At 46.5% G+C, this 25,696-nt stretch overlaps 5 protein-coding genes across 5 annotated transcripts; 3 read left to right on the top strand and 2 right to left on the bottom strand.

Annotated features, from left to right (window-relative positions):
* Window positions 1-286: 286 nt before the first annotated feature.
* PtA15_5A309 (uncharacterized protein) lies at window positions 287-4,533 on the bottom strand (the record flags this gene model as incomplete). The annotated part of the gene is made up of 9 exons (XM_053169056.1): window positions 287-331; window positions 452-573; window positions 677-2,904; window positions 2,970-3,210; window positions 3,280-3,540; window positions 3,651-3,707; window positions 3,791-3,906; window positions 3,969-4,119; window positions 4,221-4,533. The coding sequence occupies 9 exons, from the start codon at window positions 4,531-4,533 to the stop codon at window positions 287-289; spliced, it is 3,534 nt and encodes a 1,177-aa protein (XP_053020291.1).
* Window positions 4,534-4,861: 328 nt separating this feature from the next.
* Window positions 4,862-5,044, top strand: PtA15_5A308 (uncharacterized protein; the record flags this gene model as incomplete). The annotated part of the gene is made up of 1 exon (XM_053169055.1): window positions 4,862-5,044. One exon carries the CDS (start codon window positions 4,862-4,864, stop codon window positions 5,042-5,044), a length of 183 nt encoding a protein of 60 aa, XP_053020290.1.
* An 84-nt stretch (window positions 5,045-5,128) lies between these two features.
* On the top strand, window positions 5,129-7,707 carry PtA15_5A307 (uncharacterized protein; the record flags this gene model as incomplete). The annotated part of the gene is made up of 9 exons (XM_053169054.1): window positions 5,129-5,199; window positions 5,280-5,286; window positions 5,348-5,452; window positions 5,542-5,775; window positions 5,847-5,993; window positions 6,071-6,434; window positions 6,886-7,099; window positions 7,177-7,575; window positions 7,668-7,707. 9 exons carry the CDS (start codon window positions 5,129-5,131, stop codon window positions 7,705-7,707), a joined length of 1,581 nt encoding a protein of 526 aa, XP_053020289.1.
* A 4,290-nt stretch (window positions 7,708-11,997) lies between these two features.
* On the bottom strand, window positions 11,998-13,000 carry PtA15_5A306 (uncharacterized protein; the record flags this gene model as incomplete). Its single annotated transcript, XM_053169053.1, has 4 exons — window positions 11,998-12,304; window positions 12,417-12,508; window positions 12,604-12,766; window positions 12,855-13,000. 4 exons carry the CDS (start codon window positions 12,998-13,000, stop codon window positions 11,998-12,000), a joined length of 708 nt encoding a protein of 235 aa, XP_053020288.1.
* Window positions 13,001-13,902: 902 nt separating this feature from the next.
* On the top strand, window positions 13,903-15,170 carry PtA15_5A305 (uncharacterized protein; the record flags this gene model as incomplete). The annotated part of the gene is made up of 5 exons (XM_053169052.1): window positions 13,903-14,467; window positions 14,544-14,629; window positions 14,711-14,779; window positions 14,928-15,019; window positions 15,092-15,170. The coding sequence occupies 5 exons, from the start codon at window positions 13,903-13,905 to the stop codon at window positions 15,168-15,170; spliced, it is 891 nt and encodes a 296-aa protein (XP_053020287.1).
* Between the last annotated feature and the right edge of the window lie 10,526 nt (window positions 15,171-25,696).

Here is a 25,696-nt window from a genome sequence, read left to right as displayed (position 1 = left end):
GTAATACTCAGAGTCGAGGGGATAAGGTTTTGCAAGATGAGAGACAAATTGATCAAACAGAGGATAAGGGTTTGCAAGATGAAGAAGAAAAAAAAAACAGTCTAGAAAAAAAAAACCGATGTGCTTTAGATCTTGATATTCAATCATTCATGAACTGTTCCTCTTTTGTTTTGGGCTATGTACAAGGTAAGGATTTTTAGGGGCGCCTGGTGAGCCAAGCATCCATGATCTTTGGGAGCCCACGGTATCAGCTCAGTCTAGTAGTCCATTCTTCATTGGTTATTCTTCAGACCGGTCGATTATCTTTCGAAAGTCCAACAAATTCACTCCACTAATTGTTTCAAGTTAGAATAGTTTTATTACGTGTGAGGGAAACAAACATGGGTATCATGTTAGCTTATGGACAAATGTAATATCTCTGGGTTGGATTTGTGTGAGGAAGTAAACTTACACTGCGGACTTCGGAGGGGATCTTTCCTTCAGTGTAGGGTTCCAATCCGCCTTGCGGCATTTTCTTTGCGAGGGCTTCGACAAACAGTCGGGCGCATTTGTTGTTGTTGATCAACGGAAGCCCTAGGTAAGAAGTATTCGAAGATCAAAGACAGTCAGTGATAAGGTCAGATGCGGTTTGATTTGAGGAATAAATTTTCCTCCAATATAAAGCAAAGCAACAAACCAAAATCGACTGAGTTTCGACGAGCCACATAATCTTCATCCAGGACATCTCGTCCTCTTTGTTTGGCGAGGTTGATGACACATTGAATTTCGTATTCTTCAAACACCTCACGCAATTTTCTCTTATCCCGCTTGGGGAATTCGATCCGTTTGACAGGAATGATCGACGATCCGATAGGATCTTGAGCCTTGAGCGATTCGAAAAACGATTCAACTTCGGGCGATGAACAATACAGCTTGAAACCGAGTTTCGATAACATTTCTGCACAGTACTTCAGCTCGGGTTGAGTGGTGTCACCTCCAATCAAGATGCCAGAGTTCTGCTTGGGGAGCTTGAAGCCGTTGGTCGACAGAAGCGAAGCCCAGTAAGCCTCGTGTACATCCCGGCCAAAGGATGCGACTTCTCCGGTCGATGCCATTTCAACACCCAAGAATGGATCGGCTCCTGCCAAACGAGTCCAGGAGAACTGCGGTACCTTGATGGCACAATAGTCTCGCTTTTCTGCCATCAAATCCATGGGCTTGGGTACTTGTTCTCCCAAGATGGCAGCCGTCGCAATGTCGATGAAGTTGGCACCCAGTACTTTACTGACGAATGGGAAGGACCTCGAAGCTCGCAAGTTGCATTCGATTACTTTCAGTCGGCTTTCCCCATCGGGCTGTTCGGATTCTTGCCTGATGATTTGCATGTTGAAGGGTCCGGATATATTTAGGGCTTTCGCAACTTTCTGAGAAATTTCCTTTAATCGTGCCATTTCCTGGTCGGACAGGGTGAAGGGTGGCAACACCAGTGTGGCATCCCCAGAGTGGACACCGGCATTTTCTACGTGTTCAGAGATGGCATGAACGATCAACTCGCCCTTGTGAGCAACGGCATCGACATCAATTTCCTGAGCTCCGTCGATGAACTTGGTAACCACCACAGGATGCTCAGATGATATCTCTGCTGCAGCTGTCAGCGAATGTTCCAACGTGGTTCGGTCCCAAACAACATTCATGGCCGCGCCTGACAGGACATAAGAGGGTCGGATCAAGACGGGGTATCCTACGTCATCCGCGAATTTGACAGCAGATTCAAGACTGGTGACCTCAACCCAATCAGGTTGGTCAACTCCAACGGCATCCAAGGTAGAAGAAAACTTGTGTCGATCTTCAGCGTTGTCGATCATGTCTGGATCAGTACCTAAAACCTTCACACCGTTCTGCTTGAGTCGGAGGGCGATGTTTTGGGGAAGCTGGCCTCCGACGCTAACAATGACACCCTGAGCAGACTCTAGCTCATATATATCCATCACCCGCTCGTAGCCCAGTTCTTCAAAGTATAGCCGGTCAGCCTCGTCGAAGTCTGTCGAAACGGTCTCGGGGTTGTAGTTGATCATCACCGTTCGTTTGCCCATTTCACGGACCTTGCGGACACATGTGACCGCACACCAGTCAAATTCTACAGATGATCCAATTCGATAGACACCACTACCCAGAACCATTGTGCCGTGTTCGTCAAACTCCAAGTCGTGCTCTGTGGCATGGTAGGTGGTGTAAAGGTAGTTGGTATGTGCGGGGTATTCGGCTGCCAAGGTATCTATGCGCTTGACAAAAGGTTTGACACCCAGAGATTGACGTTTGACCCGAACTAGATCTTCCGTGCTACCAACGAGATCCGCAATTTGTCGATCGGAGAATCCCAGCTTCTTGGCCGCACGAATCAACTCCTCGTCGAGTTGATCGAGAGACTGGAGACTTTTGAGTTTGCGGTGGCACTGAACGATGTTGTCTAACTTGTACAGGAACCATTTGGTAATCTTGGTCAGCTCGTAGATTTTCGCAACGGAGTAGTTTTCAACCAGCATCGCATAAGCCACCGCAAACAGTCGGGTGTCTGTAGGAACTGAGAGAGCATGGTCGAGATCCTCTGGCTTGTGGTATGCTTCAAAGCCCTGGTAGTTTGGATCAACTTGTCGGATGGCTTTCTGGATACTTTCTTCAAACGTCCGTCCAATCGCCATTACTTCACCAACGGATTTCATGGCTGATCCGACCTCACGATTAACGTATTGGAACTTCTTCAGGTCCCACTTGGGAATTTTCGTTACAACATAATCTAAAGAAGGTTCGAAACAGGCCGTGGTAGTTTTCGTTACAGCGTTGGGTAATTCGGGAAGAGTATGTCCGAGTGCAATCTTTGCTGCGGTATAAGCCAGAGGATATCCAGTGGCTTTGGATGCGAGGGCACTAGAAACAACAGGATGTGTCAGTGGTGAAAAGCAGACCAGAGAGTGAATCCGATGAAAGCTAACCTTGATCGCGACAGACGGGCATTCATTTCAATGACCATGTATTCACGCTTGTGTGGATTCAGTGCATACTGCACGTTACATTCTCCAACAACACCAACATGCCTGACAATTTTGATTGCAGCAGACCTCAACATGTGATAATCGTCATCAGAAAGAGTTTGCGATGGCGCAACTACGATTGAGTCGCCGGTATGGGTTCCCAGTGGGTCGAAATTTTCCATGTTACAGCAGATGATAACGTCTATGAGATAGAAAGTTTGGACAGTCAGCGTGGGAAGTTGGCTGGTATCGACTGGTGGACTTTACTTACTGTCTGCAGCGTCTCTCACTACTTCGTACTCCACTTCTTTCCACCCTTTCAGACTTTTTTCGATCAAGACCTGAGGGCTTAATGATAAACTCTTGGCGCTAAGATCACGTAACTCGTCTTCATTCTGAGCAAAGCCCGAGCCGAGTCCTCCGAGAGAAAAGGCGGATCGTAAGATGACTGGGTATCCAATTTCTTTTGCAGCGTTCAAAGCATCAGAGATAGTTGAGACAGCTGTTGAGTGGGCTGCAGGGATATCGATTTCTGTGAAGGTCGAAGATTGGTGATGATGATGAATATCCCTTATCTCTGTCGTGTGGTCGGACCCTCGTGCGGGGATAAGTCCAAGCTTTGAATGGGTGATGCTAACATACCATTAAGAGCCTTTACAAACAAGTCACGATCTTCACTGACAATCAAGGTCTGGATCGCTAATGGAATCAAAGGGAAATGGAGCTTGCAATGAGTGAGCATGCCGAGTGATAGTGAGGATCCTACTGGACTAAAAACTCACGTGTACCCAGGACCTGGACGCCTAATCGTTCCAATATACCCATTTTGTCTAATTGAATTCCGACGTTTAGGGCACTCTGGCCACCGAATGTTAGGAGAATTCCGTCAGGTCGTTCCCTACAAACAACCAGCTCCAACGTAAGCACCCTAAGCGAGTCAGATAGACTGACTATACTTACTTCTCCAGAACCCATGCCACGTAGTCAGCGGTGACGGGCAAGAAATAGACCTCTGAAGCTAAATGATGAGACGTTTGAATAGTTGCGATGTTGGGATTGATCAAGATTGTTTCGATGTTTGATTCCCTTAAAGCTTTGATGGCTTGTGAACCTGTCGATTTAAGAGGTCAAAATGTTAGTATCCATGGCAAAGTATGATACTTGAGATTAAGTTGTTCTGGGTTGGGTATTTTGAATGGATTAGATACTTACCAGAATAATCAAATTCTCCAGCCTGTCCGATGCTCAACCCACCACTTCCGACGACCAAGACTTTCTTGACATCAGGCTTATCGATCTTGGGTAAGACTGAGGCACTGATCTTCCTGGCGATTTCACTGGGTGTGCTGAGTGTCGGCTGAGCAACTTTTGGGTCCTGGTAACGGGCTGCTGATATCGAGAGAGCCCTCTGCTGAAGATGGGAGAAGCCTCGGAAAGAAACCTGAGCTGGCGCTGTTTGGAATGAAGGCGTCGACAGTGGCCGAGCGGAGTGAAATCTCTTCAATGGTAAGGATGCTCTGATCATGTTCGATGGCGAGCCAATTGATAGGCGTCTGGTATGCTGGTGAATGATAATCTGGGTTGGGGCAGGGAGTCAGAATGTAATATATGTGCCGCGGGTAGAGTAAGGATGAACAACGGATGCCAAGAAGACGGAGAGTAGGCCTGGGGTGAGAAGGGACGGAGCCAGTTGACGGATACGGCGTATCGAGTTCCTTGAAACTTGCCTGGCGCTGTCGATGGAACGCCGTAGAATTCTTCCCGATGGTGTATTGGCTACTTTTTTTGCGCCAGCTTCCATTTTGCATGGCCGGGATTACATCAGCTTGAATGCGCCCCAGAGCATTGCATATATGCATCGGCAATATGCACCTGCATCCCCCCGCCGGCTCAAGCTGCCAATCCGTGACACCAATGGTGAAAAGCTCGTGAAAACCGAGATCATCCAGGTCCCCGGTCTCTCCCCGTGCCACGCCGAAGGGAGTCAGGACCTCCAGGCCGGCAGTACCGTCATTAGCGACACGATCTCCCACTGAGGCCTAACGAAGAATCACCAACACAATTCAAGTCGGAAGGCGATAAGATTACACCCGAGTGAATTATACACCGGAATTCACGAGATGTCTGCCAACAAGAAACGATCGGGACCTGATGAAAGTGGCACTCCATCCTCCTCAAAGCGGTCGAAGAGGTAAGAAAATCAATCATGCTATCAAGAATTGTTATCTACTTTGGCTGATTGAAATGACGCCCTACTTCCCATCTCTCCAGCTCATCGGTGAGTTTTACATTCCTTCTGATTTAGACAGGGGAGCTCATATCCGCGCTGTTTTCAACAGAGTACCACCACGTTATCGTTCCTGCCTCCTAAAGGCGATCTTAACAGTATCGTGAGCCAACAACCACCGGCCCAATTGCTCCCATCTAAACCTGCGGTACTCGCTGTGAGTTAATTTTTCGAAGATTGATCATTGGATAAGTCACAATAACTAGCTTCAGATAATTGAATTAGCGTCTGTGGTGCTTGGCGTAGTCCTCCGAAGAAATAGCCCGCAAACGTGCCGAGATAGCAGCCAAATTTGCTTCTTTCAAAAACAACATATCAGGATCGGCTGGGCTCAACGTTACCCCTGGCGGGTCGATGAGTGTTCAGCCCAGTGCCGGGCCCCCAAGCTTGCCCAACATTGATCCGAATCTGGCCAAGAAGGTGGCAGAAGCACGGAAAACAGTTGAACAACTCACCGCTAAGGCCAAGAATCCATACCTGGTCAGTCTTGAAAAACAAAACCACTCCTTCCCCAACTCTTGAGAGGTGCTTACGCGACTGGAATTTTGCAGTCCGGGCCTTCCGATCCAGTCGAACCAGTTTCAATGACCACCACAGGTGTTCATCCCTTGCTCATTGGACTCGATAAGGGTTCATCCAGCGGTACCGGTTCAAATGATAGATATAAACCCATGGTTCCCAAATTTGCTACTGTCAAGGTATATTGGTCTTATACGCCGCCGAAAACATGACATATCTATTCACGACTTTGCAATGTTTCCGGATCTCATTTTAGGCCAATGTTGCTAAACCCACAAGTCATGCTCCCAAAAAGAAAGACTTGTATCAGACTTCGCAGCCTGAAGCCGATCCTGTGGCAATCGATAACCGTTCAAATCCTCATTTCGATAAATCCTTGGCGGGGCCTATAGGAGATCCTTCTGGCCTGGTGCGCACCAGAGCAACCCGGAGTTTAAGATTTAACCCAAAAGGAAAATATATTCGACTTGCAGAACAAGTCCGAGCAGAGGTCCGTCTAGAAGAATTGAAACGCCGAATAGCAGAGAGCTCTCGCAAGGCTGGATTAGATGGTGAAATCGAGGCTGTAGAGAAACAAGTCAGAGTGTGTACTCCTACCGTCCGGCCTCATGTTATGTCTGGTTGTTGACGTTTCTTTTTTTTCTCTTTTTTTTTTGGCGTGATTTCCAGAGACCTGATCCTCCCGATTGTGAATGGTGGGATGAAGACTACCTTCCCAACAGATCATACAATGACTTGGATGATGGGACAGCCTCAAAATTTATCAATTCCAACGAATCTCCGATTACCATTTATGTTCAACACCCAATACAGCTCCCAGCTCCGGGAGATAAGGAAGCTGTCGCACTCAAGCCATTAAAACTTACTAAGAAAGAGCAGCGAAAGATGAGACGACAACGACGAATGGCTGAGCTACAGGATAAACAAGATCGGCAAAGAATGGGCTTATTACCCCCGGATCCACCGAAAGGCAAGCATTTACCTTGCAGCTGTAGAACATTTTCTTCAACTTGTGTGAGACATCGAAAACTTATCTAGCCTTCTCTTTCCCTCTTTTTTGTGTGATCGCAGTGAAATTATCCAACATGATGAAAGTATTAACTTCGGATGCTGTGGCAGATCCCACAAAGATCGAAGCTCGCGTTCGAAGAGAAATGTTACAGCGTAAGAAGACCCACGAGCAGGCCAATGAAAAGCGCAAACTAACGGATGAAGAGAGGAAGCAGAAACTTGAGGAGAAGAGGCAAGCGGATGAATCCAGAGGGATCTTAACTACTGTTTACAAGTAGGTTTTTCGAGCAAATTTCTAATTACCTGTGCCCCAAGCTGTTGATGCTCACCTAACCAACTCTTTCTTTTCAGAATCAAGTATCTTACCAACCCCGCGCATCGATTCAAAGTCCGCAAAAATGCGGAACAACATGGCTTAACCGGTGTCCTAATTTTCAACCCTCGATTCGCGCTCATTGTTGCTGAAGGGGGCTCAAAGGCGATCAGAGCCTACAAGCATCTTATGCTTGAGCGGATCGATTGGACAGCCGAAGCACGATCGCGGACGCCAGATGAAGAGAGGGGTGAAGCACAGCCACCACCAGCTGATGGAGAGGAGCAACCTGTTGAACCACAATCACTGGCCGAAAATACGTGCGAGCTCATATGGGAAGGTGACGGGAGAGAAAGGGTGTTCAAAAGTTTCAGACCGAAGAATTGTCCTTCAGATGCAATTGCGAGAGAGTTTTTGGGATCGAGATTGGGCTTCTGGTAAGTCAGGCGACTTTTGCCTCTTTCAAGCCTCCATGCAAATCTATTGATTAACGTGGGAGACAACTGAATCAATCCTACTTTTTTCATAGGGATTTGGCCAAAAAATGGGGCGATGATACAATTAGCTGAAAATCAGATGTGCGACTGTCTAGCTTCCTCACGGGTATTAGAGGGTCAAATTGAACTAGTTTAAGTTAACTCCATTTAAGTTAACTCCAAAAGCAACGGTGGGTCGCTACTTTACTCTACGATAACCGGGGCTGTAGAGTAAAGTAGCGAGCTGCGCCTAACATTTTTACAGTTATTGTTAACGCTAGCGCGCGGATCGCCGCGTCACGGTTATCGTAACTGGCCTTTTTTTGTACAGCCGTTACTAGTAAAGTAACGTGTTATCGAGAAAATTAACATTTTATTAAGCAATTAAGGGTCAAATTGGCCCTTATCAAGCAGAGAAACCCTTTATTGAGCAGTGAAAGGCCAAATCAGCCCTGAAATGGCCTTTTCTTGCTCAATATGTTGATAAATACCTGCTGCGCTGCCCATAGATATCGTAGCGGCCTTGAAAAAAAAACACCCGCCCGGTGCGATATCGATATCGCACCACATTTCCCCATTGCTACCGGTCCGGTTAGCGTAAAGGGACCAAAAATCGCTACGATAACGTTACGATATCGATAACCGTAAAGTAGCGACCCACCGTTGCCAAAAGCTACCCTCAATATTAAAAGCCTATTTAGATCTGTGTACTATCTTACCGCTAATTACTGCCAAGAAATGTAAAAATTTAGAACCATCGATGGATTCACAAGAATGCACGTTTATAACAGACCTGTAGGGATGAATATATGTATGGATATAGCTTCCTCCTTGTCTAGTAAGATCATTAAGTATCAGGAAAAAAATTGGGCCCTCTCGAAGACCACAACATTTCCAGTTATCCTGGTGCTAGAGTGCTACCGCTCTAATCCGAACCCATGCCCCGGGGCCAGGATTCGGGATGGGGTTCACCAGGCATTGCATATTTATGGGAAAATCGTGCAGGATATAAGGTGCTTGGTACTGTTGGTAGTCGTTCTTTGACTTCCCGTGGTCATGCATGAATGACCATGTGTTTATTCAAATGTTGTGTTAGTATCTTAAAGAGACAAAAAAAACAAAGCTAGATGCTGAGAAAGGAACACGTGTGGAAAAAAAGCATTATCATAATCGTCCATCAAAGGCGGCAGGTGCCCTTTCCTAGTCAAGGAGGGGGGATGCCTTGACGGCCTTCGGCTTCATCAATTTGGTGATCGGAGGGTAGCTCCGAGGCGGACCGCCGGGCCTGAGTCATGCCTCGGGTCGTGGCACGTGGGTTTCAGGGCTCGGGCTGAGCTTCATCCCCCGACCCGAGCCCCGAGTTACGGCCCCACAATTTCTCAATCACGCACGCACTTCACAAGGCGGGATCAAAGACTCGACTCAATCGAGACATTAAAAAACTCTGCAGTTCAGCGCAATGGCTATCATCATATCAAAAATTCATTGGCAGTATCCCTGGCCGGCTGTGTAACGCGAGAAGAGCAGGCCTTTCGGCTCCTGCTAGAACGTTCCCAGCTTCCAGTTCAAATTTTGCACATGAGTCACAAGTCCCCCCTTCGGGGGCTCGCGCTTCGCGCCAGCCCAGGCTGTACGCGGGCTCTCCGAAGCGAACTTGCGACAAGTTAGGCAGGGAGGGGAATAATCGCGTTGCGTTCTTGGATTCATGATTCGGCCGGCCTTCGCGACGCCGACCACAGATCGGACATCCGTGTTGCACTCAACTAAACCTCAATGCTATATGACTGCTTAATATTAATACCCCTTATCTGCACGCTAGGTGAAATGCTTGGCTTACAGCCTTTGAGGTATAGTAAGAACCAGGTGGATTCCTAATTTAAGTCCCTCTGTAATTGGAGGGAGAGCGCCGACCCGCACCACCCTCCGTTCGGCGCAATGCGACAGGTGAGGGTCCATGCGGGACGCCGTTCCCCTCGAATTGAGGTACGTGGTTAAGTTAGGGATGATGTGTTCCTGTTACAACTGAATTTGTTGTTTCACCGAAAAATGATGTTTGCTGTGCTTGTCTTGCGAAATAGAAACCAGAAAACTCACAAGTTGCTTCACAAACATTACACTAGTAGTTTCCATCAACCTATCTGAATACATTGAATTCAACCATCCCAATTCTCATCATTATCATCCGACTTTATTTTTGGAGTAACACATAAAATAAGCCAAGATAACCATGCTACTAAACCACATCATGCTAGTCTTTCTGCTCTTGGATTATAGCGATATTATCTTAGCACATCCACTTTTTCTTTCCAAAAACCTGGTAAAGAGGGGCATGAATTTTTTTGCTGAAGGTTCCAGCCACTGCAGCACAACGAGATCAACAAATGAGTTGGGAAATTTCAATTGTATGTCAATTTGACCACGCGTGACGAATGTGATATAATGGTTTCATTTCTTCATCGGATAACTGATGCTTTGCATTTGTTTCAGTAGGTGGAATTGACAGTCAGTTCTGTTTAGCTGAACCTCATCATTTTGTTACGTATTTGAATCACCCACCTTTTATGAAATGACAGATGCAGCTGCGGGTTCTTCCCAACACAATATCCCAAGAGCACCTGGTAAGCAGTGATAGTTTTAAGTGCTAACTATATTTTCTGGCAAATCATATTTTTCATTTGAATTTCTTCATGAAAATTGACAAGCTTTTCATTGGATTTGAGGTAGGGCAACAAAAGGAGGTTCAAGTTTCAAATCTTCAATATCTAGGAAACCGAAGTGGATATTTGGGAAACCAGTGCAAACTGAATCATGCTATAGAAGATGATGATTTATTTGAATCGGTAGAAGTACAAAAAGATATAGAAGCAAAGAGACAAAGAGGTGATTTGCCAGATTAGGATTGTTCAAACCCAAGTACTGATTAATTTCTGTACCAATATGCAAAATTTCCGAAGACCATATGGAACATTTGCTTCATGGAAAATTAGGTCGGTCAAGCGGTCAAGAAACTTCCATCAATGAAGATGAAATTCTTCAATTTGACAGTGTCATATTTTGAATACATGATTTGTCAGGTGAATCATTGGTACAAGAGAAAATGGAAATCAACAACAATTCAGAATATCAATTTGATCATCCGAAAAACATCAACAATGAGTCTGATAAAGGTAAAGATATTGAACCAATAATTTAGATCTGAAGGTTTAGATACAAAGCTCAATACTTTGATTTTGTAAGGTGAAATCAGCGCTGAGAATAATGAGAAGAACAAGACTGCAAGAAAATCCACAAGGGGTGAGCTCAAGAAAATGGGAGGTCTTATGGAAATGAAGTAGCTGACCCAAAATTGACATTCTTGTTCCTAAAAATCAAAATATTTAGGCAGGTTTGCAACTATATGCCATGAAATTTTGGGATGTCGTCGCAGGAAACTAGAAAGATCTGCTTCAAGGGAATCCAGCATTCCAGGTGAATCACAAAAAACTACAGCAAAAGAAAAAGCTTTTCAAAAGTTAAAAGGAAGGTTTAGCTTTGCAAATCCAACCAACACTGCTTCAGACTTTATGAAATCAACACAATTCAAAGATCTGACACAAGCTGAAAGCAGAAGTAACTATTAGGGGGGTTCATGTTATCCTGATTTTGGCTGCTGATCATGGATGGTTTCAAATCTCATGCACGCTTCCTGCATAAACTTAAAAAAAATACTGCATAAGCATTCCCTTCAGCAAGGCCTTTACAGGGGAGTTCTTGCTGAGAACTCTATTTATTTTCTGCAATATCCTTGCATAGACCTGCATGAGCAGACATCAATTTTTAGCAAGGTTTTAGACTGATTTCAAAATCAGGCTAACGTGAACCCCCCTATTGATCAAAGCCACTCGGAAATAAGATTTGCCTTACATCAAGCACTTCTTTGGTATATCAAAGTATCTGTTCAAATCTCAATAAGATTATTTCTTCATTTATCTCCATATTCACTTTGATCTGTTGGATATTCATCTTGCACCCATGTTCTCTACTTCTTTCAAATCTGTAGCCAAATCTGGATTTAATTTATTCTTCTTTTCACAATTTATTCATGGTCTAGGAATATTTCAAACTGGCCTCTGAGACCTTATTTTGAGAAAGTTAGGTCTGGTGACTGACAATTCAGAGATAAATTACAGTTGGTAATACTTCGGCCTGACTAAACAATGATGGCTATACAAATAAGCTGGAAATTATGTTTGTGATATTCCATTGATTGAGAATCACCTAATCTACAAGATTTTCTCTTTCAACATGACTTTCTTTCCATGTGTGCTAAATCAATGATAAGTGCCAGCTTGTGTATAACCTCAGCTTTTACACTGGAAAAAATGATCGGAAGGCTCTTCATGATCAGCATCCGGCAGGAGCTTCGATGGGGGTCGTGCTAGACGGGTCGACATTGTTGACAGTAAAGAGGCGGGAATTGGTGCAGGTGACCTTGACGTTGACCCGGGCAGCGAGGACAGGCTGATGGGGAATCTCCCAACAGTTGTAGTCGGTCCTTTGAGCTGGAAACCACCGATTGCCGGATTGGATGGCGACACTGGCAATCGGGAAGCTCGAGTCGGCGATCAACATTGATAGATGGAACTTGGAGGCACCTTGCTTGTTGATGATCTTGGGCTTTTCTCTGTTGAACGGACAAGCTACCACCTCCCTCTGCCCGTTCCACATCCAAACAATATCGCCGCTCATAGTCAGAAAAGCTAGGTCATCAAGTTGTTTTTATTTTAAATAAATAGAATCCGCAAGACGATGCGAGGACCCACCAATTAAACCTATCCACCCCCGGCCGTTTGGGTGCATCTCCCATCAGCCCATTGTACATTGCCTGGGGCATATCAATTGCTCCCGGTGGGCACTGCGGAAGAATCAGCGGATGATAGTGAAAAAAGGGTGTGACTCAATGCCACGTTTTAGATCAAGATACAGTGTATATGCATCTCCAGCACTCACATTGGCGCAATAGGAGGAAACTACCGCGACGACTGGTGGTCTCTTTCCGTCAAGCGGAGTGACTTTGATACATGCCCCACAATATTCTGCGTCTCCATTGAGATCCTTGGCGACGGCCACATATTCGAGATTTTGAGGTTGTCGATAACTTTGTAAAAGACAACTATTGGGAACAAAGATGGATCAACTCATCTTGCTCATCCAGCAGTTGGATCCGGAGACATCTTCAGGTATAAGTTTCCGATACTAACCTTCCAGCATAAGTGGCACCATTCCAATACGTTCCTTGTACATTGGTAAATTTCTGGCCTAGTCTTGGAGCCACTCCCGGGGCACGAACATATATAAGAGAGCAAAGCATCAAGAGGCTCAAGGCTGGAAGTAAGAAGTTCCACATTGTCCAAGCCTGTCAGGTCTGATCAAAAACTGATGATGGAATATGCCGAGCTGGACGTTGTGAAGTGGCGTGTTGGTCTAAGGTGATTGCAAAACTGTAGTAATAGCAGGATAGACCAAGGTAGTTTATCAAATTTGGTTATAACCTCTAGGGTGTTGCACAAAGAAGGAGTAAATCAATCTCAGATCGAAAGGTTATGCTGCCCTTGTAGGAGAAGAAATTAATGAAGAGTCTGCTATGAGGAACGCGGTGTATTTATGTCCATCTTACAGTCAGTCGCTATTCTCTATTGGAGAATGACGATGACACTGCCCAAGGAACCAGACGGACGTGATCAAGTGCTTAGCTTAAGTAACTTTTTAAGGTAAATAAATGATCTGATGCATGGAAATAGACCTGGAGATGTATCTGGAGTCCCATACTGCTCGTCCCTCTCCTGGGAGTCGAAATCATGCCACCCGGCTCCGCTTGCGTGCCTGGGGGGGGGGGGTGAAGGTAGGCTTTGAAGACTGCAAAATCGTATCGCTTGATGCAGTCGGTACGTAGGCGAGGGCGCTCTCTTTCGTCAGCCCTCCTTGAGCAGCCAAAAACATGATATTACGCACATGGGATGACGAATGCTAGCAGAATGTTGCCCTGCAGTTTGTTGTGTGTTGAGATCTATCTGAGGTGACATGTTTGAACCAAGTTTGCAGGGTTCTTGATGAATTTCAAGTCAGGCTCAAGCAGACCAGGCGGCATAGTCCCCCCTGACGCTGTTGAAGGGGCTGTTTTTTTTGTTTAGTGCTATTGATTTGAAGTTGGTGGTGGGTGTCTCCTCTTGAAATGGACTGCACGTCACCGCAGGGCCCAGCCTCCGGTGTTGAGCCAAACCCAATCAAACTTCTTCAACACCACTTCAGATGGGACCACTCAGCTCAACAGCACCTCTGCTACGACGACGACCACCCCAGCCAACGCTCAGCTTACAGCACCTTCTTCAGCCCAAACCATTCACTCGATCAATCAACTTGGCCCAGCATCCAACAAGCCTCGTTCGATCGGGCTGGCTTAACCCCTTCAACAGCACTTATCAGCAGTCGTACTCATCCAAAGCTCAACATGCCCTCAAGAATACCCCTACCGGCCGGAGCCCTGTAAGGCTGACTGAGGAGCGAGAGCCATCGAAGAGTACAAGCCAACGCTCAATTAGTGCCCGAGAGAATATCTATACGATCCCTAACCTGCTTACCTCGACTCGAATCTTACTTTGTCCACTCGTCAGCTATACGATCATTCACGACCAGCATCTTCTCAGCGGTGCATTGCTATTCTATTGTGGAATTTCAGATTGGATCGATGGCAAGCTCGCGCGGATGTATCCCGATCGAATGGCCAGCGTCCTCGGGACCATCCTCGACCCTGCCGCCGATAAAATCTTGATGACCACATTGGTACTTAGTCTGAGTTATAAGGCATTATTACCCTGTTGAGTCTCACCCACAACGATCATTTCCACTTTCCACAAAGAGAAGGGCATTAATATCTATTTCGTGATTTTTAGTACCACTTACTTTGATAATCATCGGAAGGGATTTACTCCTATCACTCTCCGCATTCTATTTCAGATACCAATCTTTACCACTTCCAGTAAGATCCAACTCAAGTTGATCCAAAGATATCACTATCATTAACAATCCGTTTTCTCTTTCTATGGCTTCATCCACAAAGAAAACGTTTTCTAGGTTCTGGGATTTCTCTTTACCTTCGGCCAAAGTTACACCGACCCAAATCAGTAAAGTGAGCCAGTCGATCACTCTATCATATCACTAAAGAAAGACAAGTGGATGAAAGTTTTCGATCCCGACACTACCTCTACATCATCTTTCATCCCTTCGGATACTGAACGTATCTCTTTCTTCTTAAACCTTGCACGCACATTCCCAAGTATAACACATTCCTGCAATTGAGTCTAGTGGGATTGACGACCATCAATCCGATCATCCCCATCGATACACACACACCCATGCTGATCCTTCAGTTGAGTCTTGAGCAGTTCTGCCTAGTTACAACGATTTCTGATCTGACAATTGATATTGTTTTTGAGAATAGATGGACCGTTGCGACTACGACGATAATCTCTGGATTATCGTACGTGTTTTCGAGGAAAGCGATCCGGTACATTCGATGAAATCTTCACGATCCCGTGACCATCCACATGATTCCGTATCTTGAATGTCTCGCGCTAGCTATTTACTGATCGGGCAACCTTTGAACACATTTCCTCTCCAAAACCTCAAGACAAACCGTTTCGTCGAGCGCTGATACTTATCATCGAAGCCGGGCGCTCGAGATAGATTTAGATAAGTAAACAATGACCCAGAGAGAAATGTTTCGGCGGTTATGTAGGTTTGATTGGAGTGGTTTTGTAATATAACAGTAGTGTAGATGTCTCCCATGTGTAGCCAGTATTTTAAATAAGACAAAACCACAAAAGAAGAGGTAGATAGAGCATTTGGTTTTATGCAATCAAACGCTTTGATTTGCTTTCTTCTCGAAAATCAACAGGTACAGTTAGAAGGCATGTAAATAAGGTATCCGCACAGATCCAACAAGATACAGCATTCTATGGATAGTCTTTTCTTTGGGCAAGAGACTTGGAGAGATACTAGAAAGGAAGTCCTGATCATAATGCTTTGTATGTTTAGAGAACACCTAGAGTGACTACCTGGATGTTTTTTTTTTTTTTTTTTTTTTTTTTTTTTTTCACAAGAGGCTATATAACAGCGGATACAAAATTATAGAAATCTGTAGGCAATTCCTAGCTTAACAAAGCCACTCGAACGGAGGTCCGGGGGACCCGCGCGGAGCGCTCTCCCGAAGCGGCCCAGCGAGCATCCCATCAGGGGGACTTTGTTCAGTTAATTCTACGTCATGATCATCTTGCAAAACCCCACCGCCCCTGTTGACATGTCACTAATGCACATAAATACACATATTCTAAGACTGAGGTCTCCAATTTGGTGTATATCTGGACCCTGAGCATGACCTGCATTAATATAAAAATTTATGAAAAAAGTAAGAAAGAAAAAATGGCCATGATTGAGGGCCAGAAACCCAGCACTCATCTGCCAGGTTGGAGAGTTGGTTATACCCGTTGAACCTGTTCTCGGGGCCCTGCCTGGGCCTGCAATAAGTCCTTTGAGATCACCACCCTTCCCTTTTTTTTAAAGAAAAATATTCCTTTGTCAGATCTCTTTTGCCAAATCCCTTTCAACCAGATACATATCAAGTACACCATGGGACCAGTATTTAAGATTTGGGCATGTCCCAAGGATGCTTTTTTCAAAAAGTAAACCCGGACAGCCTCAATGTATCATGAGGAAACTACAGGCCACTGTTGGTCCCAAAGATGCTCAAGAGGCATCCCAAGGACCCATCTGCACAAAGAGCATCCTAAGGATGCATTATTCAGCTTGTATAAAAAACCATCCTCAGGATAATTCTTTGATTCAACAGTTCTATACAACATTGCATGAGGTCCTGTGATAATTCCTCATAAATTATGACAGACTTCCCATTGAATTCTGAATAATTTATCAATCATTTCCTAATACACATCCAACTGACATCAGAACCATAAAAACATAAAATTACAGTCAGGCACTATCTGGAGATTGCGTCAAATTCTCCCCTGGTGTACCATACTTGATCTAGAGATAGTCATTTGGTACCCGCGGTGGGTACCTAGTACCGCTTGGCGGGTGCTGGGTGCAGTACTAGGTACTGGTTTTTGGCCGGAAAGCGGTGCGGTACCTGGGTACTGCCTACAAGTACCTCCCACCCCCCAGGGGATTGAGGGCCTTGACTCAGTAGATTTGGTGAAGGTCTCCCAGCAAGCTGGGAGGATTGCTCTGGGTGTATCCAGCTTGCCAAGGGGACTCCTCCCGGGGAGCTGGATAAATATATTGTATCCAGCTCGTGGCCGCCAAGGAACCTCCTGATGAGCTGGATAGGAGTCCCCTCGCGAAGCTGGATACATATGTATCCAGCTCACCAAGAGGAATATTCCAAGGGAGCTGGATGTGTCCAGCTTGCCATGAGACCTCCCTAGCCAAGCTGGATACTATGTATCTATCTTGGCAAGGGATAGTCATCTTGGCAAGCTGGATAAATATTACGTATCCAGCTTGGCAAGGGATGTCCACCTGGTGAGCTGGACACTGTGGTATTTATTCATGTGTTTCTATGCAGAGGAATATAAAAATTTCCTTTTCTTCTTTATGAATAGAAGATATTGTAAAATTAACCCCAGAAATGGACATCTAACACAAAATAACCTACAGTCACCCACTGGAATGACCCCTCTATCTCCATTGGTTTAGGAGTTACACAGATTTCAACCTGTCGCGGGGAATGTTTCTCTTGCTCATTGTTCTTCCAGCTCACTTTGTATTACATATGCATAATGAATATGCATAATTTTTGCTTGTATTTATAATACACTGCGGGGTTTTACCCTTTCTGTTGTAGGCAGCACCCTGTTTCTTTAGGGTAGGTCCCTTTGATACTGTGCTCCTGTTGTAGGGATGTACCCCATTAGCTATTTAGCCCACCAAAGCCTGTTCCCCTGGATCTAAAATCCCTCACCCACAGGTATAAAAGGAGGCCACTCTCCAGCCATTTGTTTGACATGCTGCCAATTCCCCCCACATCACACCATATTACTCCTCATCACACCAAATTATATACTACCTACAATTTCATATTGTTACCCTTACAAGTGCAATTAAAAGTCTAACACATTCTTCTTGGCATCAATATAACAAGTGTCTAGTGCCAATACCCTGTCATTGGTTCCAATCCTGGCTGAAGCATAGTGCTCCCACACCCTTCACACTTCACCTGAGCCAACCCGGGTTCCATCCCAACTCTTGTCATTGATACTGTTGAATTTCAGTCTTTTTTCCACTCATCCTCAAAAATCCTTAAACTTTATACTCCCTCCATTCCACCCTTTTTATCCTCCTCTATAGGCATGTTCTCAGATCAAAGATATCCAACACTTATGAGTCCCCATCAATTTGGTCTGTCTCTTATTATGGTCATGTTTGCTTTCTTACTATCTTGTAGACCTTGATCCCTGATTAGATTAGATTGTCAGCTTTCCATCTTATTGCTTATCCTCTTGTGTGTACACTCTCTGCTGGGGATATTGATGTACCTTTTAACATGTCACAATGAGTTTGAGAAGTTTCAAATTCATTATAATTTTAGGGTCTTGGAAAAACGACTCCCAAGTTTTGGGAAAACAACTCCCAATATACGTCCGCGCGACTATTTTTCGACCAGCGCTGGACGTCGCCCTAGACCCTTTTTTTGGGTACGGCTTTTTTGGGAGTTGTCGACCCAAAAAAATAATTTTTTGGGAGTCGTCCCCACTAATTTTTCGTATTATTTTTTATTATTTTTAATATGTATAACGTTTTTGTTCCACGTACTAGAGCCATAAAAATTTGATAGCACAGAGAAACATACACAAAAATACAATACTGAAAGTTTCAGCAGTATTGTCCCATCAGAAAATGAGATATAAGGGATGTGCACCAAAATTAGTAGGAAAATAACTGCTGACTGTGTAACTTTTGTGTTACACACCCAAAATGTCCACAAATTTCAGGGATATCTTAAGACTGCATAAACTCTGTGATATAAAATTTCTGGCATTATTGTTCCATCAGAACATGACACATAAGGGGCGTGCCGAATGCTCAGTAGGAAATGACTGCTAACTGTTTAACTTTTGTGTTACACAACCAAACAGTCTAAAATTTTCAGGGATATTTCAAGACTGTAACTCCTCTGCGCTATAAGGTTTGTGGCATTAGTGTGCCATCAGAACATGAGATATGAGGGGTGCAGCTCCACAATAGACATGCTCCCTACCAGCGCACAATTTGTACCTCATGTTTGATGACACAAACTCTCAGAGCTGCCAGAAATAATGAGGAAAATAAAATATAAAAAGTGTTTATTCAAAAAATACTAGAGAGGAATAATAACAATATTTATTCAAAAAAGACTAGAACAACCACCAATACATGAAAACTACAAATGGAAATACTAGTAAAATCTACCACTCTTATCAGGAAAGAGGAGCTTTCTTCCACCTGTTTGAGCAAAAAAATCAGAGTATCTTGCCTCCCAACCTCGTGCCTCTGGGTTGGCATTTAGCTTCCAGCTCTTTTGTAGGGAAGGGGCAGGGAAGACGTCAGGGGAGGATAGTTCTAGAGCCACAAAGTGATCGAGTCGCCGGATGAAAGCCAAGAAGATTGGGGGGTTTTGGTTAGGAGGGCAGAAGGAGGGAAGGAAAGTTTGAGACCACTCTTCAGTGAAATAAAAAAACTGGCCGTTGGAAAGTGTTGGCCAGTGCTTCGCCGGAGGAGGGCATTGCCATCCAATGAGCCATACCGCAACCTTTGGTACCGGAAAAGTTTATTCTGGCCAGAGTCGACTTGATGTTGTGAAAATGTCCCAACTTCACGTACCACTCGCCTTGTTTGCTGATTTCGTCGGCTAGAGCTTCTCGGACTGCACTCCAAGCGCCCTGACCATTCCCCAAGCACCATGCCACTGCGCGGAATCCACAATGGCCATCTGACTCGACATCAAGTATCCGCTTGACCGAGGATCTGATGATGACTGGGAGTTGATTGAGCCAATTCGGTCGGTCAACTGGTTCTTTGGATGGGGGTGGGGGGACTGGTGCTGTTGGTGGTGGAGGGACTGGAGCTGTTGGCGGTGGAGGGACTCGCGTGGCTCGCGCGGCTCGCGGCGGAGGTACCCGGCTAGATTTCGGCGGAGGGGCAGGGGCAGACGAGGTTGATTGAGCAGGAGCGGAAGGTGGTGCTGGCTTCTTAGCGGTGGCGTGGTTCGGACGTTGCGGCGGAGGCGCGGGGGCAGAAGAGGTTGATTGCAAAGGAGGGGAAGGGGAAGGCGGAGCTCGCATCTTCCCAGCGGTGCGGGACGTACGTTGCTGCGGAGGGGCGGCCGCAGACAAGGCGGAGGTCACAGGAGGGGAAGGGGAAGCTGGCTTCTTAGGTGCGACGCGGACCGGTTTGAAGCGCTTTGTTGGGACTTGGGCTTTCGGCGGCGGAGGAGGAGGAAGCGCAGGTGAGGAGGGTGGTGGTGATGGAGACGGCGACGGAGAAGGAGTTGGAGAAGGAGTTGGAGAAGGAGACTGAGCGACTTTCTTGGCGGTCTTTGACTTTCGTGCCGGGAGTTTCCTCTTCTTGGGCGCTGGTTCGTTCTTCTTCTCTTCTTGCTTCTTCTTCTTCTCCTCTTCTTTCTTCCTTTTTTGTTGCTCCTTCTCTTCTTTCTTCATTTGTTTCATTTCTTCCTTCTCCGCTTTTCTGGTTTCCGCTAGCCTCTGTTTCTTGGACTTCATCATTGCTCCTTCTTCATTCTTCCTTTTATTTTCAACGTGTTCGAAGGCGGAGGGGTCCCTTTTCGTAGTTTTTGGTTTGTTTGGCGCGCCTTTTGGACGTCCACGGGTGGTCTGAGCTTGTGTTGGTTCCTGGATCGTCACGACGGTTCCAGAGCCTTCCAATAGGCTGTTGATAGCTTGTAACTGGGCCGCCATCTGCGTGGGATTCATCTGCAGGAGCCTTTCGCAGATCCGGTCGACTTGCTCGATTTGGGTGAGATCAGTGTTGGTGCCAAGAGCATGGATATCCTGGGGGGAATGAAAAGACTCAAATTAGTAAGGGAATGGCGCAGGGGAGGTTAAAAATTGGAGGGAGGGGTGGCAGAGGGGCGGTGGCAATGGCCGGACGAATGGGAGTCGGCGGGAGTTGTTCTTCCAATCGAGGCTCCGCGGCTGGGGGATTTGGGAGTCGTTGGGAGTCGTTATCCCAATTGGCAAGCCGCACGGACGGAAAATGGGAGTCGTTCCTGTCCCTGGTGCGCGCAGGGGTAAAAGGGAGTCGTTGGAAAAAAATGGGAGTCGTCCGCCGAGAAATGGGAGTCGTCCGCTGAGAAACGGGAGTCGTCACAGGAAAAATGGGAGTCGTCCACAAAACCCGGCCATCCAAGGCCCCCCCACATGACAAAAAGATAAAAAAAGACCCAGATCTTACCTTCATGTGCCACTGGACATGAAAATCCTCGGGAAGTATCTTCTTGCCATCCATTGCGCGCTGCCGGAGTGTATGCTTACAAGGAATTCCCATCCGGTTTTTGTAACACCCGTTGCACCTGTGCCAATTCTCCAGGTCAACACTTGCTCTGAGATTATCCTGCGCCTTCCGGAGAGCAAAGTGGGTGATCCAGCCGTGACAGAGCAAGAAAATCTTCCCTATTGATCAAAGGCTTCTAATCTTCTCCTTGTGATGCGCCGCGGAGATTTCGTGGGATTGAGCTTCAAGCGCATTCGTGATTAACTTGATGACGGCGGCAAAAGAATTGTTGGGGCCCAGGAGATAAGATTTGATAAAAGCATGCGATGATTCAATTCGAGACGTCGTCCGATGGTCGAAATGAGGTATATCCTTTGTCCAAGCGTTAGCATACTTTTCACACACCGGAAGCCATGTCTCAATCATATAATCTCCAAAAGCTTCGCCGTATTTTGCGCAAAACCGACTGAAGCTTGAACGGAAATCGCTAGGACTAGTCATCTTGATTAAGTTGCTCCAGTGTTGAGGCATTTCGAACTCCTTCGCCTTGTTCTTGATGTGTTTCGCGCCATTGGAGACCAAGTTCTTCTGTATGTGCCAAGTGCAAAGCATGTGGGTCGAATTGGGAAAATTGGACTGGAGAGAGGAGATGAGAGCTTCTTCTTGGTCGGTCAGAACAACAGCAGGAAGGGGAATCTTGTTCGAGGTGAAAACAGTCAGGAGGGATTCGAGCGCCCAGTCGTAATAATCTTGTGTCTCTTTGGCAAGAAAGCAGAATGCCAAACTGAAAGACTTGTTGGCTCCAGTGACACCGGTGATGTGGAGGAGAGGCATCCAATACTTATTTGTCTTGTACGTACAGTCGAGGAAAAGGATCAAATGGTACTGATGGAGAAGCTTCACAGAGAGGGAATGGCAGAAAAAAAGGCCCTTGAGCTCGCCAGATTCGTCGACCTTCGTCAGAGTCGTGAAATCGGTTCCAGCCAAAATTTCATTCAGGTGAATGATGGGACTGATTCCTTGCAACATCTCTTGCGCAGCCCGCTTTCGTGCAGAGTAAATCGTATCAATTGTGGCCAGGATAGTCTCGTCAGGGTGCAGCTTCTTGAGGCATTCAAGTATTTGTGCCGGTCGCAATCCGGCCTCGCCAAGTCTTTTCATTTCTTTGTAGAGAGTGTTGCTGAGCTTACGGTGAACAGTGTGGGCAACGGCGGCGGTGGGGCGGTGATTATGAGTCGAGTTGGAGACTGTGAATTTCCAGTGGCCCTTCTTCTTCTGGTTGTATACGGCAGCGGCGAACGGACAGCCAATCAATCGAGATGATATATTTTCACGAGTATCACCTTTACGTTTGTTTTTCGCAGGATCACCTCCTCTGTATCATTTCAATGTGGATTTAATGTCAGTCAATACTAACAGAAGAATGAAAAAGAAGTGGGAAATAACAGACCTGACACATTTAAAATGGACACTCTTTCCAGGAACAGAGCGTTTGACCGATATCCCATAGCCATGCGCACAAGCAAATTCTTGGATGGCCTCCTTAACCGATTCAACATCGTCATAATTTCCAGCTGGCGGCGCAGGAATGTTGCCGTAGATCGTCCTTTCTCCTTCTTCATTAACTGAGTCTTCATCATCCGGTTGATTCTCGTTCTCCAGCTCCATTTCTTCGAGCTCCTTCTCAGTTCTCTCTTCAGCAATTTTCTCGAGTATTTTCTTGATTTCTTCTGGGTTTTTTTTGGGTGGAACAGTCCCAGAGTTTGGATCATTGTTAGTAGTATTATCTTCATCTAATTCTAACATTACAATACAATCTTCAATAGTTTTCTCTTCTCTAGCTAGCTCTACATATTCCTCGAGTGTCTTCTTCTCTTCTGGATTATCTAAGCTATAATCTTCATCTTGTTCCTCAATTTCTTTGTGGATTTGATCTTCTAGTTTTTTTTGGCGATTTCTTGAGTAAGTTGAAGGAGGAGGGGGTCTAGGGTGACGTCTTGAAGGGCTTCAGTGGTCTGAATGCAGGCTTCGACGGCGGCAATGGCCTGGGAGTCGGCGGCTGCGGTTTGGGAGTTGGCGGCTCCCTTTTGGGAGTCGGCGGCTGCGGGAGGCTGGGAGTCGGCGGCTGCGGAACTTTGGGTGTCGACGTGGTCACGGGAGTCGGCAGCGTAGGCGGGCGCTAGACCTTGAGCACCGGCTGCGGTTTGGGAGTCGGCGGCTGCAGGAGGCTGGGAGTCGGCGGCTGCGGGACGTTGAGTGTCGACGGGGTCACGGGAGTCGGCAGCATAGGCGGGCGCTAGACCTTGAGCCCCGCTGGCTAGGACGGCTCCTTGGCGCTCTAGAGTGGCCAGGGTGGCTGCGTGGTCCTGGGCCGCAAGGCCTTTGGCGGCGTCTTGATTCGCACCTGGATCGGGGGCAGGAACAGGGTGTTGGGGGCTCAATGCCTCCAGTTTGGATGGGAGGGAGTCGGCAGGGGAGAGGGGGCTTACCTGGCCCTGCGGCTTGGGTTTCCTCGGCGTGCTCCTCGTGCTCGCCAGCCACTGGGGGCTCGGTGTGCTCGCCAGGCATTGAGGCCTTCGCGTACTTGATGGCGGCGACAGGGGGCTCGGCGTGGTCGACGGCGGCCATTGGGGGCTCAGCGTGCTCCATGGCGGCGACAGGGGCCTGGGATTCCTGGTCGTGGTCGACGGCGGCCATTGGGGGCTCGGCGTGCTCCATGGCGGCAACAGGGGCCTGGGATTCCTGGTCCTGGACGGCGGCGGGGGTGGCAGGGTTAAACATCTTCTCTGTTTGTTTGATCGATCGGGCGGTTGGGGTGGACGGGTGGGGGTGATCGGGCGGTTGGTGTGGCGGTTGTGGTGTCTGACTTGTGTGATGGGTGGGGGGCTCGAAGGGGAGTCGTCACGACTCCCTGGGGGCTTCCATGGCCCCCGCGGCCGACTCCCAAAATAACGCGGGGGGCACTCCTTTTGGGTGAACGACTCCCAAACCCCCCGGCAAGAAAATATTAAAAATATTCTGAAAAATTGACGGGGACGACTCCCAAAAAATAATTTTTTTGGGTCAACAACTCCCAAAACAGCCGTACCCAAAAAAAGGGTCTAGGTCAACGTCCAGCGCGGGTCGAAAAATGGTCGCGCGGACGTATGGGAGTCGTTTTCCCAAAACTTGGGAGTCGTTTTTCCAAGACTCTAATTTTATTCATTATTATTCTCAACCACAGATTGATGCTTGTACATAGTCTACTTATAGTTAGCCCTGTACAAGAAATCAATCTTCATTGGTTCTCTCCTTCTTTTTCCGCTCCGCATCTGAGCCGTATCCGGTGATCCATCCATCATCACCGCCCCTTTTATCAAGAACCCTCAAGAGCTCTTCTTTTTCTCCATGCCAGCAAAGAGTCAAAATCCCAACAGATACCAATACCTCACCCAACCTCAGTTCAATTCCTCCTCTTCACATCTTCATCACCAACACTCATTAGTACTTTATACTCTATACACATATTGATCAGACAACTTCATCCTGGACCACCCAATCCTATCACGTGATTAAAACTTGCCAAGCTTACCTTGGTGGGTCTTGTTATCTGGTAGCTAGAAGGGCAGAGCTTGCAACTCCACCATCCCCTTCTCCATTCAGCAAAAGGGGTTCACAACCACTTTTGAGTCTTACAACACATATCCAGCTTGTTGGGTGGACTTGCCTCTTTGACCGGAGCCATTCCTCCATTCAAAGAGGTTTACATGCCTCCAATTGGATGGATCAATTCCTCCGGTCAGAGGTGTGTATTCCTCCTCAACCAGAGGGATTCCTCAGGTCAAAGAGGAGAGCCAGTGGTTGCTGGGAGGGACTCCTCCCGGAAAAAAGTGGCTTGTTCCCCTCCAGCTTGTTGCAAAGGACAGCAACAAACTGGATGGAGCAAGCAGGAAAGCAGGATGCTGCCACACCAAAAAGTATCACAGGCAGTACCTGCGGTACCCGCCAGTGGTACCTGTGGTACCTCCCAGGCGGTGCCGGGTGCGGTACTTGGTACCTGAAATGGGCCCAAAAGTGGTGCAGTACCCAGGTACCACTTGGTACCCGGGTCCAGAATGACTATCTCTAACTTGAACTACTCATCTGTTGCTGTTTCTCCTGGATAACCTCATAAATGTTTGTTTCTTTCAAGATTCATTTGAATTTTTACCACTAATGACCATTAGTTTTTTTACTTCACTTGGTATTATTTGGTCTTTTTGTAGATTACTCGTAGATTTTTTATTCTTCAAATGATTTATCCAAAAAGTAACTACATCAATGACTGTTTTGTTCTGGTCACCAGGAGGAGTAAATGCTCCCCTCAATGGCAGCTCTGTTCTGTTTATCAAGAGGAGTGTACTCCCCTCAATGGCCGGAACAGAATGGTCATCAAGAGAAGTACATACTCCGCTTGATGACCGGAACAGAATGGTCATCAAGAGAAGTACATACTCCGCTTGATGACCAGAACAGAATGGTCATCAAGAGAAGTACATACTCCGCTTGATGACTGGATTGT

The sequence above is a fragment of the Puccinia triticina genome, chromosome 5A (genome assembly GCF_026914185.1).
Source record: "Puccinia triticina chromosome 5A, complete sequence".
NCBI lineage: Eukaryota > Fungi > Basidiomycota > Pucciniomycetes > Pucciniales > Pucciniaceae > Puccinia > Puccinia triticina.
This window is presented reverse-complemented; position numbering and strand designations above follow the sequence as displayed.